Here is a 23192-nt window from a genome sequence, read left to right as displayed (position 1 = left end):
TGTATATCGGGCTTCCCCTTTTCCTATCTTCAGTCCTGAAGAAGGGTCCTGACCCGAAATGTTGACCACCTGCTTCTCTCCACGGATGCTGCCTGGTCTGCTGAGTTCCTCCAGCATCATTGTGTTTTTCAACTTAACCACGATACTGAGGTACCCCTATTAAACTAGCAATGTAACCTTTGATCAGGATTTTGCATTTGATGTAAGGAGAAGCTGTCCCTGTGCCTCAGTTGATTAAACCACTGCAGATTGCTGTCTACTGTTTAAGTGCACTTGTTGATGAAACAGAAGCAGTTTTGATTGGATTTCACGGAGAGCTTCCCAATATCCCAATAACCTATGCTTAGAAAGAGAAAGCAACTGAATTTTCTCTTCTAGGTGGTGTATCACAAAGTTATTGGGTGGACAGCAGTTGGAAAGTGAGCTGTTGTGGGAGTCAGAGAGCGATGGAAATAAATGGATTGAAAGAGAATTTAGATGCCCAAATAAACCACATAATGTACTCTCATTTAAACTTTCAAAGATTAATTGGGCTGCATTGACAAAACAGAAGGAACCACATTGAAGCACAGTTCCAGGACAATGTTATGCAAGGTTTCATTACGTCTGAATAGGAACATTCACCCTCCAGCACAGTCGGCAGTTAAACATTCACAGCTGCACTTCACACAAAATTTTTGCAATTTAAATAGTCCAGGAGTATAAAGGAAGCAAGTTTCCTGTGTCTGGTAACCTTCCACAACATTTAAACTCTTGTGGTAAAGAAAACACAAATGACAGGACAGTATCTTTAAATAGTGTAATCTCTTTTTGTGCAGGAAATGGCTAATGAGTCCATCCACAATTTAACTTCCAACAAATCAAATATAGACACCACCAAGTAATGTTCCTTAAAATAGAAAGCATTATGGTTATCCTTCCCAACTTCATTAATTCTTTTGCCTGCCTAAATATCAAAGAAAAAGGGACTGGTATCTGGTTTCATGTAAAAATGCAATAGGAAAGAGTTAAATGCACTGTGATAATATTATCTCCTGTCCACACATTCACTTATCTAAGTGGTGGGCAGCTAATTAATACTATTAAAACAACTTTGGAATTCTAAATAGCATAGTTATCCCAGAAGAAGCATGGGCTCTGGAGTACAGTCAACAAAATGTCACAGGATTGGAAACATATCAATCAGTGACTGAAAAGATACCACTGCTTAAATGAAAGCATTTGGCCTCTTCTACCATTATCTTTTTCCCAGCCAGTTTCTGATATCTGTTGCGGGTTTAGTCTATAGGAAACATTGTGGGAATAAGGCTGAAAGCTTGGGCAACATTCAGTGCATGCTTTCCTGCAGGCTGCTAGTGGTACTGTTAGCTGTTTTGTCACCCCTCATTAACCCATGATTTATGTGAAACAAAGCCAAATTGGTCAAATGTTCATCCCCAGCCTGCCTCCAGTTCCACTCATCTTGCAAAACAGTTCTGAAGATCATTCCAACCACACCATCACAGATTAGCTGGTGAACAGCTGAGCCCACTAACAAGATTCAACCTTTCTGATCTCAGCTGGAATGGTCGCAGAACTACTTTGTCCCTCTCTGGGTTAAGAGAAAGCCAGGGGGAAAATGAAATCAGCCAGAATGTTGTTTACCAATAACCTCTGCCACTTGGATGGATGGCAGATTAAACAATAAATGGCTTTCACATGCATTGTGATCACTTGGATGAAATCGTGGACAGTGCTTGACATTGTGGAATTGCCAAGGTAGCAAATGAAGGAGAGTGGATAGAAGGAGAAGGAGAGGGTGGAGAGGGGGAGGGGGAGGGGCAAGAAATGGGGAGGGGGGGAGAAGGGGAGGAGGGGGAGAAGGGGAGGAGGGGGAGGAGGGGGAGAAGGGGAGGAGGGGGAGGAGGGGGAGGAGGAGAAGAAGGGGGGAGGAGGAGAAGGGGGGAGGAGGAGAAGGGGGGAGGAGGAGAAGGGGAGGAGGAGAAGGGGGAGGAGGAGAAGGGGGAGGAGGAGGAGGGGGGGAGGAGGAGGGGGGGGAGGAGGAGGAGGAGGGGGGGAGGAGGAGGAGGAGGGGGGGGAGGAGGAGGAGGAGGGGGGGAGGAGGAGGAGGAGGGGGGGGAGGAGGAGGAGGGGGGAAGGAGGAGGAGGAGGGGGGGGAGGAGGAGGAGGAGGGGGGGGAGGAGGAGGAGGAGGGGGGGGAGGAGGAGGAGGAGGGGGGGGAGGAGGAGGAGGGGGGGAGGAGGACGAGGAGGGGGGGAGGAGGAGGAGGAGGGGGGGAGGAGGAGGAGGAGGAGGGGGGGAGGAGGAGGAGGAGGAGGAGGGGGGGAGGAGGAGGAGGAGGAGGGGGGGGAGGAGGAGGAGGAGAGGGGGGGAGGGGGGAGGAGGAGGAGGAGAGGGGGGGAGGGGGAGGGAGAAGGGAGAAGGGGGGAGGGGGGAGGGAGAAGGGGGGAGGGGGAGGGAGAAGGGGGGAGGGGGAGGGAGAAGGGGGGAGGGGGAAGGGGGAGGGGGAGGGAGAAGGGGGGAGGGGAAGGGGGAGGGGGGAGGGAGAAGGGGGGAGGGGAAGGGGGAGGGGGGAGGGAGAAGGGGGGAGGGGGGAGGGGGAGGGGAGGGGGAAGGGGGAGGGGGAAGGGGGAGGGGGAAGGGGGAGGGGGAAGGGGGAAGGGGGAGGGGGGAGGGGGAAGGGGGAGGGGGAAGGGGAAGGGGGAGGGGGAGGGGGGAGGGGGGAGGGGGAGGGAGAAGGGGGAGGGGGAGGGGGGAGGGGGGAGGGGGAGGGAGAAGGGGGGAGGGGGGAGGGGGGGAGGAGGAGGAGGGGGGGAGGAGGACGAGGAGGGGGGGAGGAGGACGAGGAGGGGGGAGGAGGACGAGGAGGGGGGGGAGGAGGAGGAGGAGGAGGGGGAGGAGGAGGAGGGGGGAGGGGGGAGGGAGAAGGGGGGAGGGGGAGGGGAGGGGGAGGGGGGAAGGGGGAGGGGGGAGGGGGAAGGGGGAGGGGGGAGGGGGGAGGGGGGAGGGGGGAAGGGGGAGGGGGAGGGGGGGGAAGGGGGAGGGGGGAGGGGGAAGGGGGAAGGGGGAGGGGGGAGGGAGAAGGGGAGGGGGAGGAGGAGAGGGGGGAGGGAGAGGGGGGGAGGGGAGGGGGGGAGGGGGAGGGGGAGGGGGGGAGGGGGAGGGGGAGGGAGAGGGGGAGGGGGGAGGAGGAGAGGGGGAGGGAGAGGGGGGGAGGAGAGGGGGGGAGGGGGAGGGGGAGGGGGAGGGGGAGGGAGAGGGGGGGAGGGGGAGGGAGAGGGGGGGAGGGGGAGGGGGGGAGGGGGGAGGGGGGAGGGAGGAGAAGGGGGGAGGGGGGGAGGGAGGAGAAGGGGGAGGGGGGAGGGAGGAGAAGGGGGGAGGGGGGGAGGAGGAGAAGAGGGGAGGGGGGAGGGGGGAGGGAGGAGAAGGGGGGAGGGGGGAGGGAGGAGAAGGGGGAGGGGGGAGGGAGGAGAAGGGGGAGGGGGGGAGGGAGGAGAAGGGGGGAGGGGGGGAGGGAGGAGAAGGGGAGGGGGGAAGGGGGAGAAGGGGGGAGAAGGGGGAGAGGGGGGAGAGGGGGGAGAGGGGGGAGGGGGAGAAGGGGGGAGGGGGGAGAAGGGGGGAGGGGGAGAAGGGGGGAGAATGGGAGGGGGGAGAAGGGGGGAGAAGGGGGAGAGGGGGAGAAGGGGGAGAGGGGGGAGGGGGGAGAGGGGGGAGAGGGGGGAGGGGGGAGAAGGGGGGAGGGGGGAGAAGGGGGGAGGGGGAGAAGGGGGGAGAATGGGAGGGGGGATGGGGCAGAGGGGGGCGGAGAATAGGAGGGGGAGGGGGGGAGAATGGGGGGGAGAATGGGGGGGAGGGGGGAGGAGGGGGGAAGGGGGAGGGGGAGGGGGAGGAGGAGGGGAGGGGGAGGGGGAGGGAGGAGGGGAGGGGGAGGGGGAGGGAGAAGGGGAGGGGAGGGGGAGGGAGAAGGGGAGGGGGAGGGGGAGGGAGGAGGGAGGGGGAGGGGGAGGGAGGAGGGGAGGGGGAGGGGGAGGGAGGAGGGGAGGGGGAGGGGGGGATGGGGAGAAGGGGCAGGGAGGAGGGGGGAGGGGGAGAAGGGGCAGGGAGGAGGGGGGAGGGGGAGGGAGGGAGGGAGGGAGGGGGGGAGAAGGGGCAGGGAGGAGGGGGGAGAAGGGGCAGGGAGGAGGGGAGGGAGGAGGAGGAGGGGGGAGGGGAGGGGGAGCAGGGGGTAGGGGGAGGGGGGAGCAGGGGGAGAAGGGGCAGGGAGGAGGGGGGAGGGGGAGGAGGGAGGAGGGGGGAGGAGGGAGGAGGGGGGAGAAGGGGCGGGGGGAGGGGTGGGGGTGGAGGGGAGGGGAGGGGTGAGGAGGGGGGTGGAGAGGGAGAAGGAGAGGGGGAGGGGGAGGAGGGAGGAGGGGAGGGGGAGGAGGGGGAGGGGAGGGGTGGGGAGGAGGGGGGGGGGGAGGGGTGGGGAGGAGGGGGGAGGGGAGGGGTGGGGAGGAGGGGAGAGGGGTGGAGGGGGAGAAGGAGAGGGGGAGGGAGAGGGGGAGAAGGAGAGGGGGGTGGGAGAGGGGAAGAAGGAGAGGGGGGATGGAGAGGGGGAGAAGGAGAGGGGGAGAAGGAGAGGGGGGAGAAGGAGAGGGGGGAGAAGGAGAGGGGGGAGAAGGAGAGGGGGGAGAAGGAGAGGGGAGAAGGAGAGGGGGAGAAGGAGAGGGGGAGAAGGAGAGGGGGAGAAGGAGAGGGGGAGAAGGAGAGGGGGAGAAGGAGAGGGGGAGAAGGAGAGGGGGAAAAGGATGAGGGGGAGAAGGAGAGGGGCAAAACAAGGGAGAGGGTGAGGGGAAGAATGAGGGAGAGGGTGAGGGGGAGACGGGGAGGGGGGATAAAGTGGGGTGGAAGGAGAGGGGGATGGAGAAGAAAAGAACAGGAGAGAGAGAGAAAAGAGGAGTCTAGGGAAATGTGCCTAATCTGAAGATATACTACTTGATTTTTAAGAGGTTAACCAACCTTTCGATGTTGTTGCGTTGTGCTTTGGTATAGACATCTCCAACAGCTTCAGCAATAGCTGTAGGCTCTTGTCTGCTTTCAGCAAAGGTAGGTAAGCATGAGTATTCAACTTTGTCAAGGCATCCAGAAGGGGTCGTAAGAACCAAGCCAAGGCATTCTGTTCCCCAGCATATAAGGCACTAAATTTAAAAAGAAGAAGCATGAGCAGAATCAAGTTTAGAGAAAACTTTTTTATCACACTTTTCTTTGAACTAATAAAGACAGTTTTTAATTTTGAAGCATGGCACTTTCCACTTCAGTCCTAGAAGACCAGATAAATCGTGGTCAGGTGCTGGCTGGTTCACTCACTCGCAAGTTCACCCCTTAGATATGCAGCTGAAGGAATTTGATCTTCCACCCATATCATTCTCTTCGGGATTAGTCAGTGACACGGCTTCTCAAATATGCCCATCCCTGTGTCAATGTAATGATTTGCAAGTGCTTGAACAGATTCTATCCATCGTGAAGACCACAACCCTTCCCAGTAGAAAACACAGTGGAAGAACATCAGAATGACAAGTGATGCAGCTAATCAGAGTTGTGGCCTCACAGGTTCAGAATCTGCCAGGTTTGATCCTGACCTCTGGAGCTGTCTGTGTGGAGTCTACAAGTTCTTCTGGTCACTGCATGAGTTTCCACCGGGTGCTCTGGTTTCCTCCCACATGTCAAAGATGTGTGGGCCAGTGTAAATTGCCCCTAGTGTGTGAGTGAGTGGTGGAATCTGCAAGGAGTTGATGGGAATTTATTCTCCCACATTCCCGTGACTCACAGCAAACAGCCTACTGTATGCTAAAAAAAGTCAACTGACATAGGTCCAAGCCAGCATGGTTTCATGAAGGGAAGATCCTGCCTGACCAACCTATTGGAATCTCAAGTAGGATGGACAAGGGAGAGGCTGTGGATGTTGCGTATTTAGATTTTCAAAAGGCCTTCGACAAGGTGCCGCATAAGAGGCTGCTTAATAAGATGAGAGCCCATGGAATTACAGGAAAGATATTAGAATGGGTGGAGCATTGGCTGATAGGCAGAAAGCAAAGAGTGGGAATAAAGGGATCCTGTACTGGTTGGTTGCCGGTTACTAGTGGTGCTCCGCAGGGCTCGGTGTTGGGGATGCTTCTTTTTACACTGTATATCGATGATTTGGATTATGGATTAAATGGTTTTGTGGCGAAGTTTGCAGATGACACCAAGATAGGTGGAGAAGCAGGAAGTGTTGAAGAAACAGAAAGGTTGCAGAGAGACTTGGACAGTTTAGGAGAGTGGGCAAAGAAATGGCAGATGAGATACAATGTTGAGAAATGTGCGGTTGTACATTTTGGAAAAAGAAATAAGCGGGCAGATTATTATCTAGATGGGGAGAAAATTCAAAATTCAGAAGTGCAAAGGGACTTGGGGGTACTCATGCAGGATACCCTAAAGGTTAACACCAGGTTAGATTGGCAGTAAGGAAAGTGAATGCTATGTTGGCATTCATTTCAAGAGGAAGAGCGTATAAAAGTAAGGATGTGTTGATGAGGCTTTATGGGGCATTGGTGAGGCCTCATTTGGAATACTGTGTGCAGTTTTGGGCCCCTTATCTTAGAAAGGATATACTGATGTTGGAGAGGGTTCAGAGAAGATTTATGAAGATGATTCCCGGAATGCAAAGGCATACATATGAGGAGCGTTTGTCGGCTTTTGGACTGTACTCATTGGAGTATAGAAGAATGAGAGAGGACCTCATAGAAACATTTCGAATGTTGAAAGGATTGGACAGAGTAGATGTGGCTAAGTTATTTCCCTTGGTGGGTGAGTCGAGGACAAGGGGGCACAGTTTTAGAATTAGAGGGTACCCACTTAAAACAGAGATGAGGAGAAATTTCTTTAGCCAGAGGGTCGTGGATTTATGGAATTCTTAGCCACATACAGCTGTGGAGGCCCAATCATTGGGGGCGTTTAAGGAGGAGATTAATAGGTATCTAATTAGTCAGGGTATCAAGGGATATGGGGAAAAGGCCGGGAATTGGGGCTAGATGGGAGAATAGTTTAGCTCATGGTGAAGTGGCAGAGCAAACTCAATGGGCTGAATGGCCTACTTCTGCTCCTTTGTCTTGTGATCTTAACAATACACACAAAATGCTGGAGGAACTCAGCAGGTCAGGTAGTATCTATGGAGGGAAATAAACAGTGAATGTTTCGGGTCAAAACCCTCATTCTGATGAAGGGTCTCAACCTGAAACATCGACTGTTTATGTCCATCCATAGATGCTGTCTGACCCACTGAGTTCCTCCAGCATTTTGTGTGTGTTGCTCCAGATTCCAGCATCTGCAGAATCTCTTGTGTCTCCAACTGACTTAACAACATGCATAAAGAGCAAACAGAAACAACTGCAACTCTCCCAGTAAAAGTGGTGTAATTTCTCAAGAAAAATGCAACGAGTACAGGATAGAAACACATAAGTTATTGACATGAAATTAAAAACCACTTACTTACAACAGCCTGGTTGACAAAAGAATTATCCAATCATCTCCATTCTAGATGGATGCACTGACACTTTATGCAGCCATTTGGGAATGAAAAATATTACAAAAATGCTGCAAGATTAATTTCACAATTTGTCACTAAGAAAACTTTAAGCACTGTAATGTGTTAATTAATGCCAGCTTTACTTCTTCACATTCACTTCAACGCACCAAGAACCAAATTTTAACCCACTAACATGGCAAAATTATAGAAACTAGTTTTGCTTTTGACTTGCACTCAAAGTAATGGAACATATACGTATAGAATAACAGATGTTACCCTTCAGCGCAATGTTGCTCTTCAACGTCAGCAGCAAGAAGAATCATTCGAGCAACAAGCTGGGCCTCAAACCAGTCTGGCAAGTAACTGGCGTTTTCCCCTGGTTGTCAAGAAAGCAGAGCAAATGGACATCAAACATATTGTCTGCTGGATGGGGAACATTACTGCAGCATCCAGATGTTTCCAGACAAGACCAGTCTTACAACCTTGAAATGCACCATTACGATGGCTCAGAATTTGTGAGAAATGCCCTCATACTGCAATCCTGCACAATTTCTAATTTTAATTCGTTATAATTGGTGGGTAGGTGGGAGGGGGTGGTGGTGAGGGCAGGTTAATTCTTCTATGGGGAAGAACACGGTAAACCAGGTGAGGAGACATTCCATTTGTTCAGCATCCGAGGTACAACAGATTGCATGTTTCACAATCTCAGGACATCCCAAACAACCTAACAGTTAATGAAATAGTTTTGAAGTGTACTTATGACTGTAATGTAGAAAACACAGAAGCCATATTTTGCATAACAAATCCCCACAAGCAGTAATGTGTCAATGAATAATGCATCAATGATCGCTTGATCTATTTTAGTAATGTTGACTGAGAGATAAATATAAGGCAGGGTACTAAAGTTGCTGCTCCTCTTTGAAATAGTGTTATGAGGTCTTTGCACTTACTCAGTGACCTGATGGGCTTTGGATTAATGTCACATCTGAAGGATGGCACCTCTGCCCTGTTCCTGCCCCCTCAGTAATGCACTGGAATGTCAACCTGGCTATTGTGGTCCAGTCTCAGGAGTGCAGCTTGAACCTTTTGACTCAGAGATGAGAGTGTTGCTCACTGAGAACAATTCAAGTCAATAGCCTATGCGCTCTCTGAGCTGAGACATACATGTAGGAACCTGAAAGGACTGTACTTCAGGGCTTGTTTATGCTGAGAACTGTACAAAATACTCATTGTATACTGCTGGTTTCTTGGACTGAAAAATATCATTTATTGCAAAATAAAATTAAAATAAATTTGAACGTTAAAAAAACTGCCAAACATGTTGACATTTCCAATACAGCCTATTGATAAGCTCATGTAGAAACATGTCTGTCCTCATGGAACCAAACTGCACAAGATTCATCAGGTGGCTCATTCTGCCAATGTTGGCTTTGGCAAAGCATGTCCAAAATTAACTCAATGACCCAGTAAGCAAGAATAAAACAGTCTTTCCTTGTTCAGAATTCTAGAGACAGCTATTAAATCTCCCCTCAGGTTTATGTGCTGTCATGGAAATAATTCCAAGATTTTTCTCATTCCTGCCCATCAACAATACTACTCTTGTACCATTTCTTAAATATTGTAGAACATCCCAAAGCATTCCACAGAAAGATAACCAGACAAATATTGACTGAGGCAACGCAACAGATAATGGGTCAGAGCTAACATCTTGTGCAAAGTGTAAGGTTTTTACATGCAGCCATAACAGATTTCTGGAGGGAATTCCAGAAATTAAGATTTGTACAGAAGAAAGTATGGTTGTCAATGGTAAGGGGCAAAGCAAATGGGGAATGCCCCAAGAGGTCAGATTTGGAGCAATGCAGAGTTTTTAGAGCATCTCAGACATGGGAGGGGAGAGACCATGAAGAAATGTGAAACAGGAGCTGCTAATTTTTAAATCAAGGCGTTGGTAGGCGGTAAAATTCTAGTGAATCCACATGAGAATCTTGCTAGTCACATGAATAATATAAGTATGTCTCTTACCATCAGCCACTGGCACCTTCATGTACTGCTCCACTATGTTCTGAACAAAGGTACTTAGTGCAGGTCGCTTTAGATGCAGTTCAGTAGCACTGTCTTCACACCTGAAACTCCTGTCATTGCTGTACAACCACTCACACACCTAAAAATATCCACAACATCCAAGAAATTAGAATCAAGTTGCACATACAAATGACCTATTTCTCTCATGGTGTTAACAGGTTTATTGATAAATTATTTATTCAGGTTTAACTACCCTTTAAAAAATAGGTACCATTTCTCCTGATCTAAAGTGGTGAAGAAACATACTGTATGTGACAGAGACAAGAGCTAGGACTGAGCCAGATGCAACTGGAGCAGCCTGGGTTTGGCAGATTATCTGGGTTCACACATGAGGAAAGGTTCGATTGACCAGGTTCCAAAAGAGGCTGCAAAGGGTTGTAGACTCAGCCAGCTCCATCATCGGCACAACATCCCCACCAAGAGGCGGTGTCTCAAGAAGGTGGCATCCATCACGAAGGATCCTCACCATCTGGGACATGTCCTCTTCTCATAACTACTAAGGAGGAGGTACCCACACTCAACGATTCAGAAACAGCTTCCTTCCCCTCCACCATCAGATTTCTGAACGGTCCATGAACACTACCTCATTATTGCTTTTTTTGCACTATTTATTTATTTTTGTGATTTTTATGTCTTTGCATGTACTGCTGCTGCAAAACAACAAATTTCACATCATACAAGTCAGTGATAATAAACCTGATTCTGATGTTCTGAGTAACTGTGCAATCATTTCCCAACACAGACAAGGGAGGGAATGGGAGAAGGATTGAAGACTGATAGGAGAACATTACAACTCAAGATGAGAGCTGTCTTTTTTTTAAATTACTGATTAGCTTCAGATAGTATGAAAAATCAAATATTAGCTAAGTGCCAAAGAATCTCCAAATCCCAATACTTACAAAATGATGGTTGGGAAGAGCAGTGGCTTTCGTTTAACATGGGATGGATTCACAATGACGAATGAAGGAAATGGGTGCATAAGTAAATCGTTATCCTCTTCCTAAGCAGACCCTCAGATTCAGGATGACTTGCTTCCTATCTGTTTTTCTGGGTTCCGAGGTGATTAGTGAGGCCAGTGTGGGAACAGCAGGCTCTTTCATGGATGAGGCTTGTGATGCCTTCGAGGTACGTGGAAGGATAGTTGTTGAGATGGAGAGCTCTTCCTGCTGCTCAAGCAAAGATATCTGTTTGCTCCTGATGCCTGGACTATGGTTCCCAACAACATCCTGAATGTCCCATCTTCATTTTGAGCAGCTTTGGGCCAAAGATTCCAAGGAGTCAGTGGAATGTTGCAGTGTTTCAAGGAAGCTTTGAGCACATCCTAGAATCTTTGCCTGCTTGATAATCTTTCCCCGCTTGATAATCTTTCCCCATGACAGAGCTCAGTATAGAGGGTGGCATTGGGCACCCAGACATTGTGGCCTACTCAACGTAGCCTAAAATATCTAACTAGGGCCTCAATATTTAAGTAATTAAGGCAGATTAACTTAGAGCTCGGATTTGTGCATGGAAGTATAACATTGTGGCCATTACAGAGACTTCTTTGAGAAAAGGGCAGGACTGGCAGCTCAACATTTCAGGATTTAGATGTTTCTGATGCGACAGAGAAGGATGTATAAGAGGTGGGGAGTTGCCCTACTTGGAGAATGTCACAGCTGCACTTAGAGAGGATATTGTACTGAGAGATTCTCCCTAAAGAATGCTTCCATCAGGTCTCCTTCTGAATGTCAGCTGGTGCTGAATGAAGACTTTTATATCTACAGTTCCAGTCTCTGTGAGGCTTATTCAAATTCACGAGAAAAATCTTTACTAAAGGCGCAAAATGGAAGATAGAGGCCCAATGTTCTGCAAAACAGATGGTTGCTAATTAAATTTCTTATCATGCCTTGAAAAACAGGTTTACAAAGTGTTAAATGAAGCAGCTGGAAAGACAAAGCTAGCCATTTCTGTGGTACTTCAGAAGGTGCAAAGTAACTGCTGGATAGAGATAGCTCCGTACTTCATGGCTGTTAAGCAATTACAGATTTTTTATGAAGTGTGATTAAAGCCCAGTATCATCGTCATGTGTGAAACACAATTGTTTGTCTTCCTGTGAATATACATCCTTGGCAGCTCTGCTGGATGAAAAATGACAACCCTTGCCTTCCTTCAGCTTTGGCTTGGAAGTAGCATTCACACGTCAGTGTTAGAAAGTTTTAGTTCAAGTCCCATTTCAAATTCCTGAGGAGATAACCTCACCCAAATTTTACAGGAAAGACATGGTTAAACTGGAAAGAATGCAGAAAAGATTTACAAGGATGTTGCCAGGACTAGAGGGCCTGAGTTATAGAGAGAGGTTGGCCAGGGCTAGGTCTTTATTCCTTGGGGGTAGGAGAATGAGGGGTGACTTTATAGAAATGTTTAATATTACGAGAGGCATAGGTAAGGTGGACGGTAAGAGTCTTTTCCCTAGGGTAGGGGAGTCCAAAACTAGGGGGCATAGATTTAGGGCGAGGGAGGAAAGATCTAAAATGGACTTAAGGGGCAACTTTTTCACACAGAGGGTGGTGAGTATGTGGAATGAGCTGCCAGAGGAAGTAGTTCAATGGTATCATTTAAGAAGCAATTGGATAGGTACATGGAGGGGCAGGGCTTAGAGGGACATGGGCCAAATGCTGGAAATTGGGACTAGCTGGGTGGGCACCGTGGTCAACATAGACTCATTGGGCCGAAGGGCCAGTATCCGTGCTGTATTGCTCTATGACTCTATGAATCTATAAATGTAAAACAGAAAATGCTAAATACACTCAGCAGGTCAGGCAGCATTTGTGGAAAGAGAAACAGTTAACATTTCAGGTTGAAGACCCTTTGTCAGAACTGGGGAAGAGGGAGCGGAAAAAAACTGATATTAAGTAGGCTTAGCTGGTAAGTAGGATGTGTTCAAACCCTCCATTAAACTAATTTTTTTTCTCTCTTTCCCAGTTCTGACGAACGGTCTTCTACTTGAAACTCTGCTTCTCTTTCCGCAAATACTGCCTGACCTGCTGAGTGTTTACAGATTTTTCTGTTTTTATTTCAGATTTCACATCCGCAATTTTTTTTTAAATCTTTAATCACACCCAAAATTCCTCCATCCAGGAACTAAGGAAGGCTGCAGAGATGGTGTGTGAAACCACCTTCAGGCAAGTGCCTGCCTTGTCTCCAAGAAGATGTGAAAAATCTCAAAGAAATTGCTCAACCACCACAAATGAGAAATATAGACTCAAGGAGTTATACAGCACAGAAACAAGCCCTCTGGCCCAACTCCTCCAAGCCGTCTGCCTGAGTTAGTCCCATTTGCCTGCATTTAGCCCATATCCCTCAAACCCTTTCCTATCCACATACCTGTCTAAATGTCTTTTAAGTGTTGTACCCGTCTCTACAGCTTCCCCTGGCAGCTTGTTCCATATACCCACCAGAAAATACTCGAGGACAAAAGTCAAAAATCAATCTTACTCACTTTCTGCTGGCCTGGTAATTAAATAATATGCTAATACTAGATAGTTCACTAACCTCTATCAGTCTGCAAAAAATAATTTGCAGCCAAATAGCACCTTCACCAAATATGCCATGGCAGGCCATAGAAGCTTCATTATGTGACTGGTCACACAGCAGAATAGCTGGCATTTGTTAATCCTATCTCAAACCATCAAATTCTACATCAAAAGGACACCAATTTGTCCATCCTATCGAGTATTTTTAGCCCCATTGTTTTTCTGCCTTACCGCTATATACTTTTAAATTTGTTTCATAAACTTAACAACCTTCTTCATACAAAAAGACTTTCCCCCTTTATCCCCCCCATTTCAAATCCATGCCAGTTATTTTCCCAAGCCCCTTTACAAAGATATCTTAGAATTTTGATCAAAGCAGGAGTTTATAGATAGATCTGTAAAGTATCATCTGCTACACACTGCTTTTTGTAATATTAAACAATATAATACACGAGGATTTATGATGGGGCTTACAGGAGCAGTGTTCTGGGGAGTGATACTACTGATGCTATTGATACTTAAGCAGAGCAGCAGCACCATCTACAGGAACCTCAAGGTACAATTTATGAACCATACCACTGGATGTAACAACATCATCTGGAGAACATTGAGTGATTCTGCAACAACTTTTTCCACACAGTCCAATTTCCATTCAGAACTCCCAACTCAACAATGCCTCAGGAACAGATAGTATTCCTAAGGAAGTCCTGAAATTCTACCAAACTGCCCCCACTCAGTCACAAATCCACAGGCTCTTCTCCAATATCTGGGAAGACAAAGATATTATAAGATACAAGATATCCTTATTAGTCGTACGTGCATTTAAATACAAAGTGAAATACATCTTTTGCGTAGAGTGTGTTGGGGGCAGCCCGCAAGTGTCGCCACACTTCCAGCGCCAACATAGCATGCCCACAACTTCCTAACCTGTACGTCTTTGGAATGCGGGAGGAAACCGGAGTACCCGAAGGAAACCCATGCAGACATGGGGAGAACGTACAAACTCCTTACAGACAGCGGCCGGAATTGAACCTGGGTCACAGGCGCTGTAGCCTCTACTGCTTCCCTGGGCAGAGAATTCCACAGGTTCACTACTCCCTGGGAAAAGCAGTTTCTCCTCATCTCCATCCTAAATCTATTCCCCCGAATCTTGAGGATATGTCCCCTAGTTCTAGTCGCACCTACCAGTGAAAACAACCTTCCTGCCTCTATCTTATCTATCCTTACTGATTGCCTCTATCTCATCTATTCCAAGAGATCTCAGAGAAGCGGAGTGAGAAGTCTGACTGTGTAATTACAGAGGGGCCTCCCTGCTGTCTTCTCCAATGGAACTCATAGCCTGGGTCCTCTTCAACTGGTTCCTCCCAGTAACCGAAGATCCGCTGCCCAAATTGCAGTGTGGATTCAGTCCATGGAGGGACACAGTAGACACTATCTTCACTGAATGACAATTCCAAGAAGAATGCAGGGAGCAACATCGGCCACTATACCTGCCCTTTTTCAACCTCACCTCAGCATTTAACTCTTCTATCAGCTGCCCACAGATTTTCAGCTTTTCATCTCCATCGTATGCTTGCTCCACGATGGCCAATGTCTTCCGCAGAGAGGTTCTAGTTACACACAGTTGGCTGCACTGGGCAGGCCGCACCAATCACATGTCTGACACCTGACTTCCAAACAGACATTCTGTTCTGAGCTCTGTCCTGGGAAGAGGTTACAAGATGAATGGAGGAAAATATTCAAGGATGTGCTCAACACGTCCTTGAAGAAATTTTAAATCCCCATTGACTCCTGGGAATCTCAGGCCGATGACTGCTCAAAGTGGAGAACCTCAAGTCTGTGCATCAGGAGTACACAGAGGCCCTGCGTATGTGGTAGGAGCAAACCACCTCACAAACTATCTGTGTACCCACCTGCCCTGTCAGCCACCTCCTGCCCTACCTGTGGAAGAATCATCATTTTTCACACTGGCCTCATTAGCCACCACAGAATCCACAAAATTGGAGTGGAAGCAAGCAATCCTCAATCCTGAGAAACTGCCTAAGATGGAGCAGCAGCAGCAGCACCATCTACAGGAACCTAGTGATACAATTTGTTTGTGAACCACACCATTGGGTACGAAATTATCTAGAGAACAATGAGCGAGCGACTCTGTGGCACTCTTTTCATTGTCCAATTTTCCTTTCCTGATTTTTTTCCCCCAAAAATCAGCTGAAGTATAAAAGCAGAAACCATTTTACTATTGTTTATTTTCATGGTGAATTTAGATTGCTTTAAAACTCACACCTCCTCCTGGTGACATGCATTATAAAGGTGCATCTAATTTGGAATCCTTGAACAGAAATAGTGGTTGAGGTGGACACATTAGCAACATTTAAAAGCCACCTAAGTAAGTACAGGGAGAGGAGAGGTTTAGAGGGCAATGGACCAAACACGGGCAGATGGGACTAGCTCGCTGGGAAACAGTCGGCATGGATGAGTTGGGCTGAGGGGCCTGTATCCATGCTGTATGGCTCAATGATTCCATGACTCTATAACAACCCAAAAAAGAATGGAAAGTATGCAATAAGTAACTGCAAGCATTGCTCCATATTTTTCTGAGACTTTTACATCACTGTTATCTTTGATGTTTACAAAGAATTCCCTAGGGAAAAGTGATGGCAACCTTGTGCAGGATTGCACCGATGAGTTCATAAAGAATTATGAAAACAGGTTGAGTGAACTCGGCCTTTTCTCCTTGGAGCGACGGAGGATGAGGGGGGACCTGGTAGAGGTGTATAAGATGATGGGAGGCATTGATCGTGTGGATAGTCAGAGGCTTTCTCCCAGGGCAGAAATGGTTGCCACAAGAGGACACAGGTTTAAGGTGCTGGGGAGTAGATACAGAGGAGATGTCAGGGGTAAGTTATTTACTCAGAGAGTGGTGAGTGCGTGGAATGGGCTGCCGGCAATGGTGGTGGAGGCAGATACGATAGGGCCTTTTAAGAGACTTTTGGATAGGTACATGGAGCTTAGAAAAATAGAGGGCTATGGGTAAGTTTAGTAATTTCTAAGGTAGGGACATGTTTGGCACAACTTTGTGGGCTGAGGGGCCTGTATGTGCTGTAGGTTTTCTATGTTTCTAATTACCAACTAGCCTCCATGCCCAAGGCAGCCCATTCCAAACTTCCCTGTCTGTCCACTGCTCAACCCTGGGGCTTTTTCTATAAGTTACTGAGCTAAGCAGCTGATACACTTAGTATCTAGCCCTTCAGCTTTATGAAAGCTAGTTGATGTAATTGATTAGATTTTGCTTAAAGCAGCAAATTTTACTTTTCAAAATATTGCTACTACGAACCTACATCAATAAAGCAATTTTCATCCAAAGCCTCCTCAAGCACCTTTGACGACAAAAAAAGGGTGGTGGTGTCAAAGAAGTGGAATGGAGGCGGAAAAGTTTAAAGGAACTTTAAAGGAACTAAAGGAGTCGGGGCATCGAGTATAAAAGTTGGGAGGCCACGGTGTGGTTGTACAGGATGCTGGTGAGATCACACTTGGATATTGCGTTCAGTTTTGGTCACCCTGCTGTAGGAAAGATGTTATTAAATGAAAAAGTGCAGAAAAGATTTACAAGGATGTTGCCAGGACCTGAGGGACTGAGTTATAGGGAGAGGTTGGACAGGCTAGGATTTTATTCCTTGGAGTGTAGGAGACTGAGAGGTGATCTTACAGAGCTGTATAAAATCATGAGGGGCATATATAGGGTGAATGCACTCAGTCTTTTTCCCAGGGTTGGGGAATCAAGAACTAGAGGGCATAGGCTTAAGGTGAGAGGGGAAAGATTTAATAGGAACTAGAGGGGCATTTTTTTTTTTTACACAGAGGGTGGTACCTATATGGAATGAGCAGCCAGAGAAGTGGTTGAGGCAGGTACAATAACAACATTTAAAAGGCATTTGGACAGGTACATAGATAGGAAAGGTTCATGGGCCAAACACTGGCAAATGGGACAAGCTTGGATGGGGCATCTTAGTCAGCATGGACCAGTTGGGCCGAAGGGTTGTGTCCATGCTGTTTAACTCTATGACCCTATGAAAGTTGTCTACAGTGTCGTCTAAAAGCTGAACTTTGCTAAAGTTCTAAGGCGGCAAAGAGCAAAAAGGCAGATGGATTGAGTGAAATACCTGCCTCCCTGGTGCAACTGCATCGGAACCAAACCACAGCAGACCAAAGCAGAACAAGTGGGGAGAGATCATGCTGGGATGTACAGCTGGAAAAGGTTACATTAGGGGACCTCTGGGAAGTGGGGAGGGGCAGAATTCATATTGATGCATAGCAGAAGAGGGGCCAATAACCCTGAACTTGAGAGAGCTTCAATAGATTTGACTAAGTTTAGTTGGAAGCTAAACCAGCTTTTAACCACAGACAACTGCTTTGCCAAAATGAGCGAACAGAAAGGGAAATTTCTAACACTTGCCTTCTTACACTAATGACATAGGAACTCCCAGGACAGCAATTCCATTAGTCCCATTCCCCCCACCTTCCTATTCCCCTGCATTCCTGCAACTCATTCTCCCTCACACATGCCCATCAATTCCTCTTTGATTCCTTTTTGCCATTAACCTACACTAACACACAGTAAGCTTGCAATGTGGGAAGAAAGTGGAATACACAGGAAATCTACATGATCGTGGAGAGAACGTGTAAATCCTGCAACAGCACTTGGGGTTAGGATTGAACCTGGTCCCTCAAACACTTCCTAATAATGTTCAAAGACTTTTTAGCTTCCTAACACACCACATTAGCCTGGGAAAGGCAGACTGAGTGAACTAAAGACAAAAAATCCCTTCCAAAGTAGGATTTCAAATGCACTGTGTAAACCAGAGAATTAAACCATCCTCCTCCTCTTTAAGGAGTCACACAACAGGTTGCATTTATGTAACATCTCTGATACAGCAGAACATCCCATTTCACAGGAGCATCATTAATCAAAAATAGGCAGTAAGCCACTATAAAAGCAAACGTTTTATCAAGGAGGTAGACTTAATGGCGGAGAGATACATGGGAGGAATTCAAGAGCTTCAGGCCTTGGCAGCCAAAGGCACGGTATCAATGGTGGAGAAACCAAAGTGGGAATAATCCAGAAACCAGAATTAGAGTGGAGGAAAATTACAGAGGAGGGAGGAATGTGACATAGTAAGATCTATAAAAATAACTTCAAAAAGTAAATATTGGGTGTGACTTTTAAAATATGTACAGAATGGAAGGGGGAAAGGAAGAGTGATGCAGAAATAGTCTAATGAAAGTTAACATTGCAAGAAATAATACTGATGACTGACTTGGTAATAGTTGATTCAACTCTTCACGGCTGCATTGCCCAATAAAGTAATTATTTGCTCTCACCTCCGTCCACAATTTTGTCCCCCGAGATAACGCCTCTTCAGTTCGAATGGATGCCAGAAAGCTTGAAATGTCAGAGATCATCACCAGTTCCTAAAAGAGCGAAAATAATGCATTAACAAGAATCAGTTAACATATGGATCCACTTATCAGAATATGGATTTCATTCACCGTAAACTGATACAAAAGAAACTTCACAAGCAGAAAACTAATTTTATCATCATTACACCAACTAATAGACTAAATTAATCAATATTTATACTGTAATTGCTACTTAATTAATTAATTACTTAAAATGGAGCAGGTATGAAATCAGCATTCTTGAAAAGGCAAAACAATCTGCAAATAAAAAGATACCATAGACTGATATTTTAATCAATAACATACAAAAGAGTTCTCATGTCCCGCCAAGGATAAAAGAGCAGGGGGAAATAAATGAACAGAGCTGACAAGAAAGGTGGCTTTTAAACTTTTAAAATACTAAAAAAAAATATAAGCAGGCTTTGTCATTTTATTCTTATTCTATAATCCTAGAAAATATACAATTACATCCAAGATATCAATTTAAGAATTCCTTGGTAACTCCAATTACCTCTTTCTAAATCTTGCTTTCAATTAGTTTAACTTGCTATTGAAATTCTGCTTGAACATTTTAGACATTTTTTTGGATTTCCCTCTAACCAAAATCTTATGGTAACATTTCCTAACTTTCAACTCTGCTTGCTTTAACATGCATTGAAAGATTCAGATACCTGCTTGTTAATGAAGCCCAGTATCCTTCACCAGTCACTTTCACAAGTGTTCAAAACAGTCACTGTTACCCTAGATTAATTTTTTAAAAAACTGAACAAACCTCAACTGTGCATTTGCTTGATGTGTAATCCACCATGGATTGTTACAACGCCTGAATGGGATGACCTTCATTGGTAACCTCATAACAAGAAATTGATCATTCACTGGAGTCAAGTATGGTGCAGGCAGGGTGTGTCATCATTCCGACCTTGTCTCCCACTGACCTCGCAATCATCTTGATTTCACCAACGATCACTGCCCTGCTAGAGTTGACACTAAACAGATTGAATAGAGGGCTCTTCAATCTTTGATATGGCAGTTCAAAAACCAAAGGTTGCAAGGAATTCATCTTCAATATGCCAATGATTGTGCTATCCTTGCACACACCGGGAGGGATATATATGGTATGTGCTAGATCTCTGAAGAAGTTTATCAAAGCCTGAGACTCTTCCTCAACATCTGAGAAGATAGTGCTTCATCAGTCTCTTGAGGCCTTGCAAATGACCACAATTTATCATTGAAGAACAGACCCTAGAAACAGTGGTTTAACCTTCCCTTACAGCAAACATCAATGAAGATTCAGCACAGGTCCCAGTACCGTAGTGTCTCCTGTTAGAAACTACTTTGGTGTATCTTCACCATCTGCGACCTCAGGAATGACACCAAGATCCAAGCATACAGTCTGGATATCATTCCCACTCATCTTCATGGATGTGAAACGGTGACTTGCTGGCTTCACCTAAAGAGTCTCCAAAAGGATCACCAATGATGCCAGTGGAAATCCTCCTCTGGAAATGAGAGAAGACCACTGCACTAACATCTGTGTTTATATCAAAGCCAATATCATCAGCACTGAAGTAATGATCCTCAGGCATTAGCTCCATTGGATCAGACACAGAATGGATGCCCATATTCTGAGCCCTCAAACAACTTTAATACTCCCGGTTCAGCTGCAACCAAAAATCCTGTGCTGGTCAAAGGAAATGGAAAGTGATGCGCTATTTTCTTGGGAGATTCGTTCACAGACATCATGAGCTGGGAAGAGCTGGCGATCTACGAATATTAATGGCACCAAAGTTTCCGTTAAGTGTGAGTCTGCTTCAAAGAGAAATGCTTTGCCCTTGCAAAGAGTAGGTAAAGGAAAAGAAACACTGATGAGTAGGCAGCTCTCTTCACACAGAAACATTTGCAGTTTCAGCCAATTGATTTGTGAGTATAGGATCACCCTTGAAGCAAGGGATTGCTGACAATGGTGAGACATAAAAAGATGAACATTTTAAGCAGCAATCAGACTTCTAATTTGCTTTCTTTGCTTCTTTGGGTCAAATGGAACTAAATACCAACGTTTCATACTTCAAGCACGTTGGGTTTGTACTGATGTGCACAGCGCAGACCAGCCGTACTCCTGAATGAAATACAGTGTTTGTCAATAAGCAGAAGGCAGAGAAAAGATGGAAAAAGAAAAAAAGTGATTGCTTGCTATTTACAAGCAGAAATCCTGTATAACATGTATTATATCAAATCACCGACGGCACAAGAAGCATGAAGTTTTCTTCAGGTCTTTGGAGAGGAGTATAGTTCTGATGAAGCAGCTGCAGCGTACAGCTACTTCAGCATTTGATGTTGAGTCCCTATTAGATTTAATTCAGACACTTATGTTGGATTCATGGATATAACAGATTCAATATACAAAGATTACTGACAAATAAAAGCTAAAGAGTAACATTTCCCTTACCACATTAGTCAGGTGCATAGCAGCTTGTAGAAGGTAACACTGAGTTGCTCCTCGCAGCAATACTTGGTGATTGGTCAGAGTACAACGTAATACTTCTCTGTAAAATATCAGATGTAAGATAAGAAGCAAAATTTTAATATGAACTGCAAATGATAGCCAAGCATTATAAAAGTTAAAGAATAAAAAAATGGATAACATTTAAAAAAGGATAACACATTGGTTTATATTGTATTTCATTAAAGTTTTTGGTTATTAAGTCATAAGCACATTCCATGTCACAATAGAAGGATCACGCCATTAGGTGCTCTTTGTGTTGAAAGTTTCTTGACATCTTTTGCTTTTCAAGTTCTGTAAAAAAACAAAATTTATGCTCCAACCCATCCTTGTTGGCATTTACCGCAGCTACAAGCAGATCTCTGATTGTATTATACACCCTGTCCCTATGTACCTTCTATCCTTTATCCAACTATAAATTTCAATCTCAATATACTGTATATCCAAACTCCAATATTAATGTAGTTTTTGCTCAATCACTATACCAATTAGCATAGGCAAATTTGCATTTAAAATCATTGTGGGTGAAGTTAAAGCTACTTTCCTATAATTGTCCTTACCGAAGAGCGTGAAGCCCTTCTACTCCCCAGGTTTTGCATGATGGGATGTGCTCTAGGGCTTGAGAGATGAAGAGAATGGGGATGGCGCACCAATGCTTGGTGGCCATGCTCTTAATCAACTTCGTGAGAAAGTCACCTAGTCAAAGGAAATAAAAGATTTTTTGGCTTTCCACACAAACCGGTTAAAGTACAGGACATTTTAAACAAACTGCAAATTCGTTCCAGTTTCCAAGACCCGTGGGTTTGATCTCAAGTTATAACATTTCCAAAAATATGGTCAATGTAAATATGTCTTTTATCCATAACTATTGCAATAATCCAACTTATACAAGGTATATTTCATGGTGTACAATGTCATTGAGATTAGCACTATAATACACGTGTGGTGTAAAATTATTAGATACGGAGAGACATGTATCTGTTTGCTGACCCTTGTTGTGCACAACATCTGGAAATCTGCTAAGTATAAGTTATAACATTGTCAATCTAGCAGCGAAAACAAACAAAAAGATGCTTAATTACTCTCAATGCAAAATAACTGATGATTTTATTTGAATTGAATTAATGAACCTCAAAAAAACAGCTGCCTGGGGTATCCAGGTATGTAGTGTAAATCCTTGCATAGGCCAGAGTTGCGCTGTTCGTGCTGGTCAGCAAGGGAAAAAGGAGCTGTAAGTTTGTGGGATGGAATATAAAAAGTAATCAGGGTTTACATTTTTGATCATCATCTAATGTCCTGCTCATGAACATCATCTTATCATCTGTGATGGTGAAACAGCCCACAGGCATGGTTGCTAACAGCGTCAAGTATTGCACACCACCTATAAATGCCAACTCCAATCCAAGTCATAATAAAAGTATAAAAACATAGACTACCATAAATTTTAAGGTAAGTGTTATGTTACCAGTCATTAATCATTACTTAGATTAAAACACAATGATTACCAGGGTTAAGATAATCACTTCTAGATTGCACATGGGATAGATTTTATAACAATATGTCCCCAAACCAATGGGCAGGTCACATTAGATCTGGTAAAGAGTAGTGAGCCAGAATGTATTAATCCTATAACAGTGCAAGAGCATTTACCATACAGTATTTGCAACATGATCCTATTTAATGTAATGTTCAGCAGGGAATAAAACAAAGCAGCGAAGGATTCTGGATTTAGGTAAAGCTGACTTCCCAGTCCAAAAGGAACTCGGGAAATCAACTGATGGATAAAAACACAGCCGAGCAGTGGAAGGTGTTCAACTAAGAATTGAATGTGATAACCAATTTTTGCACCCCAGGCTCTGCTAATTCTAAAACATAAAAAAAGTAACCAATAATGGATGATGAAAGGATTAAGTAAAATAGAAGACAGAGAGTAGGGGTGGAAGGCTGTTGTTCTGGCTGGAGGTCCATGACCAGTGCTGTTCTGCAAGGATTGGTGCTGGGACCTCTGTTGTTTATGATATATATCAATGACTTAAATGAAGAAGTAGATAGGTGGATTAGCAGGTTTGAGGATGACACCAAGATTGGTAGAGTT

At 45.7% G+C, this 23192-nt stretch overlaps 1 protein-coding gene across 5 annotated transcripts in view; it reads right to left on the bottom strand.

Annotated features, from left to right (window-relative positions):
• Nucleotides 1–23192, bottom strand: part of tarbp1 (TAR (HIV-1) RNA binding protein 1) — a 161228-nt gene that overhangs the window by 124444 nt on the left and 13592 nt on the right. For all 5 annotated transcript variants that reach the window (XM_052013185.1, XM_052013187.1, XM_052013186.1 and 2 more), the window contains 6 exons: nucleotides 21658–21793; nucleotides 21044–21140; nucleotides 18520–18609; nucleotides 9566–9704; nucleotides 7820–7919; nucleotides 4999–5177 (listed from right to left, as the gene is read on the bottom strand). In XM_052013185.1, coding sequence (XP_051869145.1) covers nucleotides 4999–5177; nucleotides 7820–7919; nucleotides 9566–9704; nucleotides 18520–18609; nucleotides 21044–21140; nucleotides 21658–21793 — 741 coding nt within the window. The remainder of the gene's footprint in view (nucleotides 1–4998; nucleotides 5178–7819; nucleotides 7920–9565; nucleotides 9705–18519; nucleotides 18610–21043; nucleotides 21141–21657; nucleotides 21794–23192) is intronic.

Source organism: Pristis pectinata, chromosome 3 (assembly GCF_009764475.1).
Source record: "Pristis pectinata isolate sPriPec2 chromosome 3, sPriPec2.1.pri, whole genome shotgun sequence".
Classification (NCBI taxonomy): domain Eukaryota; kingdom Metazoa; phylum Chordata; class Chondrichthyes; order Rhinopristiformes; family Pristidae; genus Pristis; species Pristis pectinata.
Note: the sequence above shows the minus strand (reverse complement) of the source record. Positions and strands in the feature narration are given on the sequence as shown.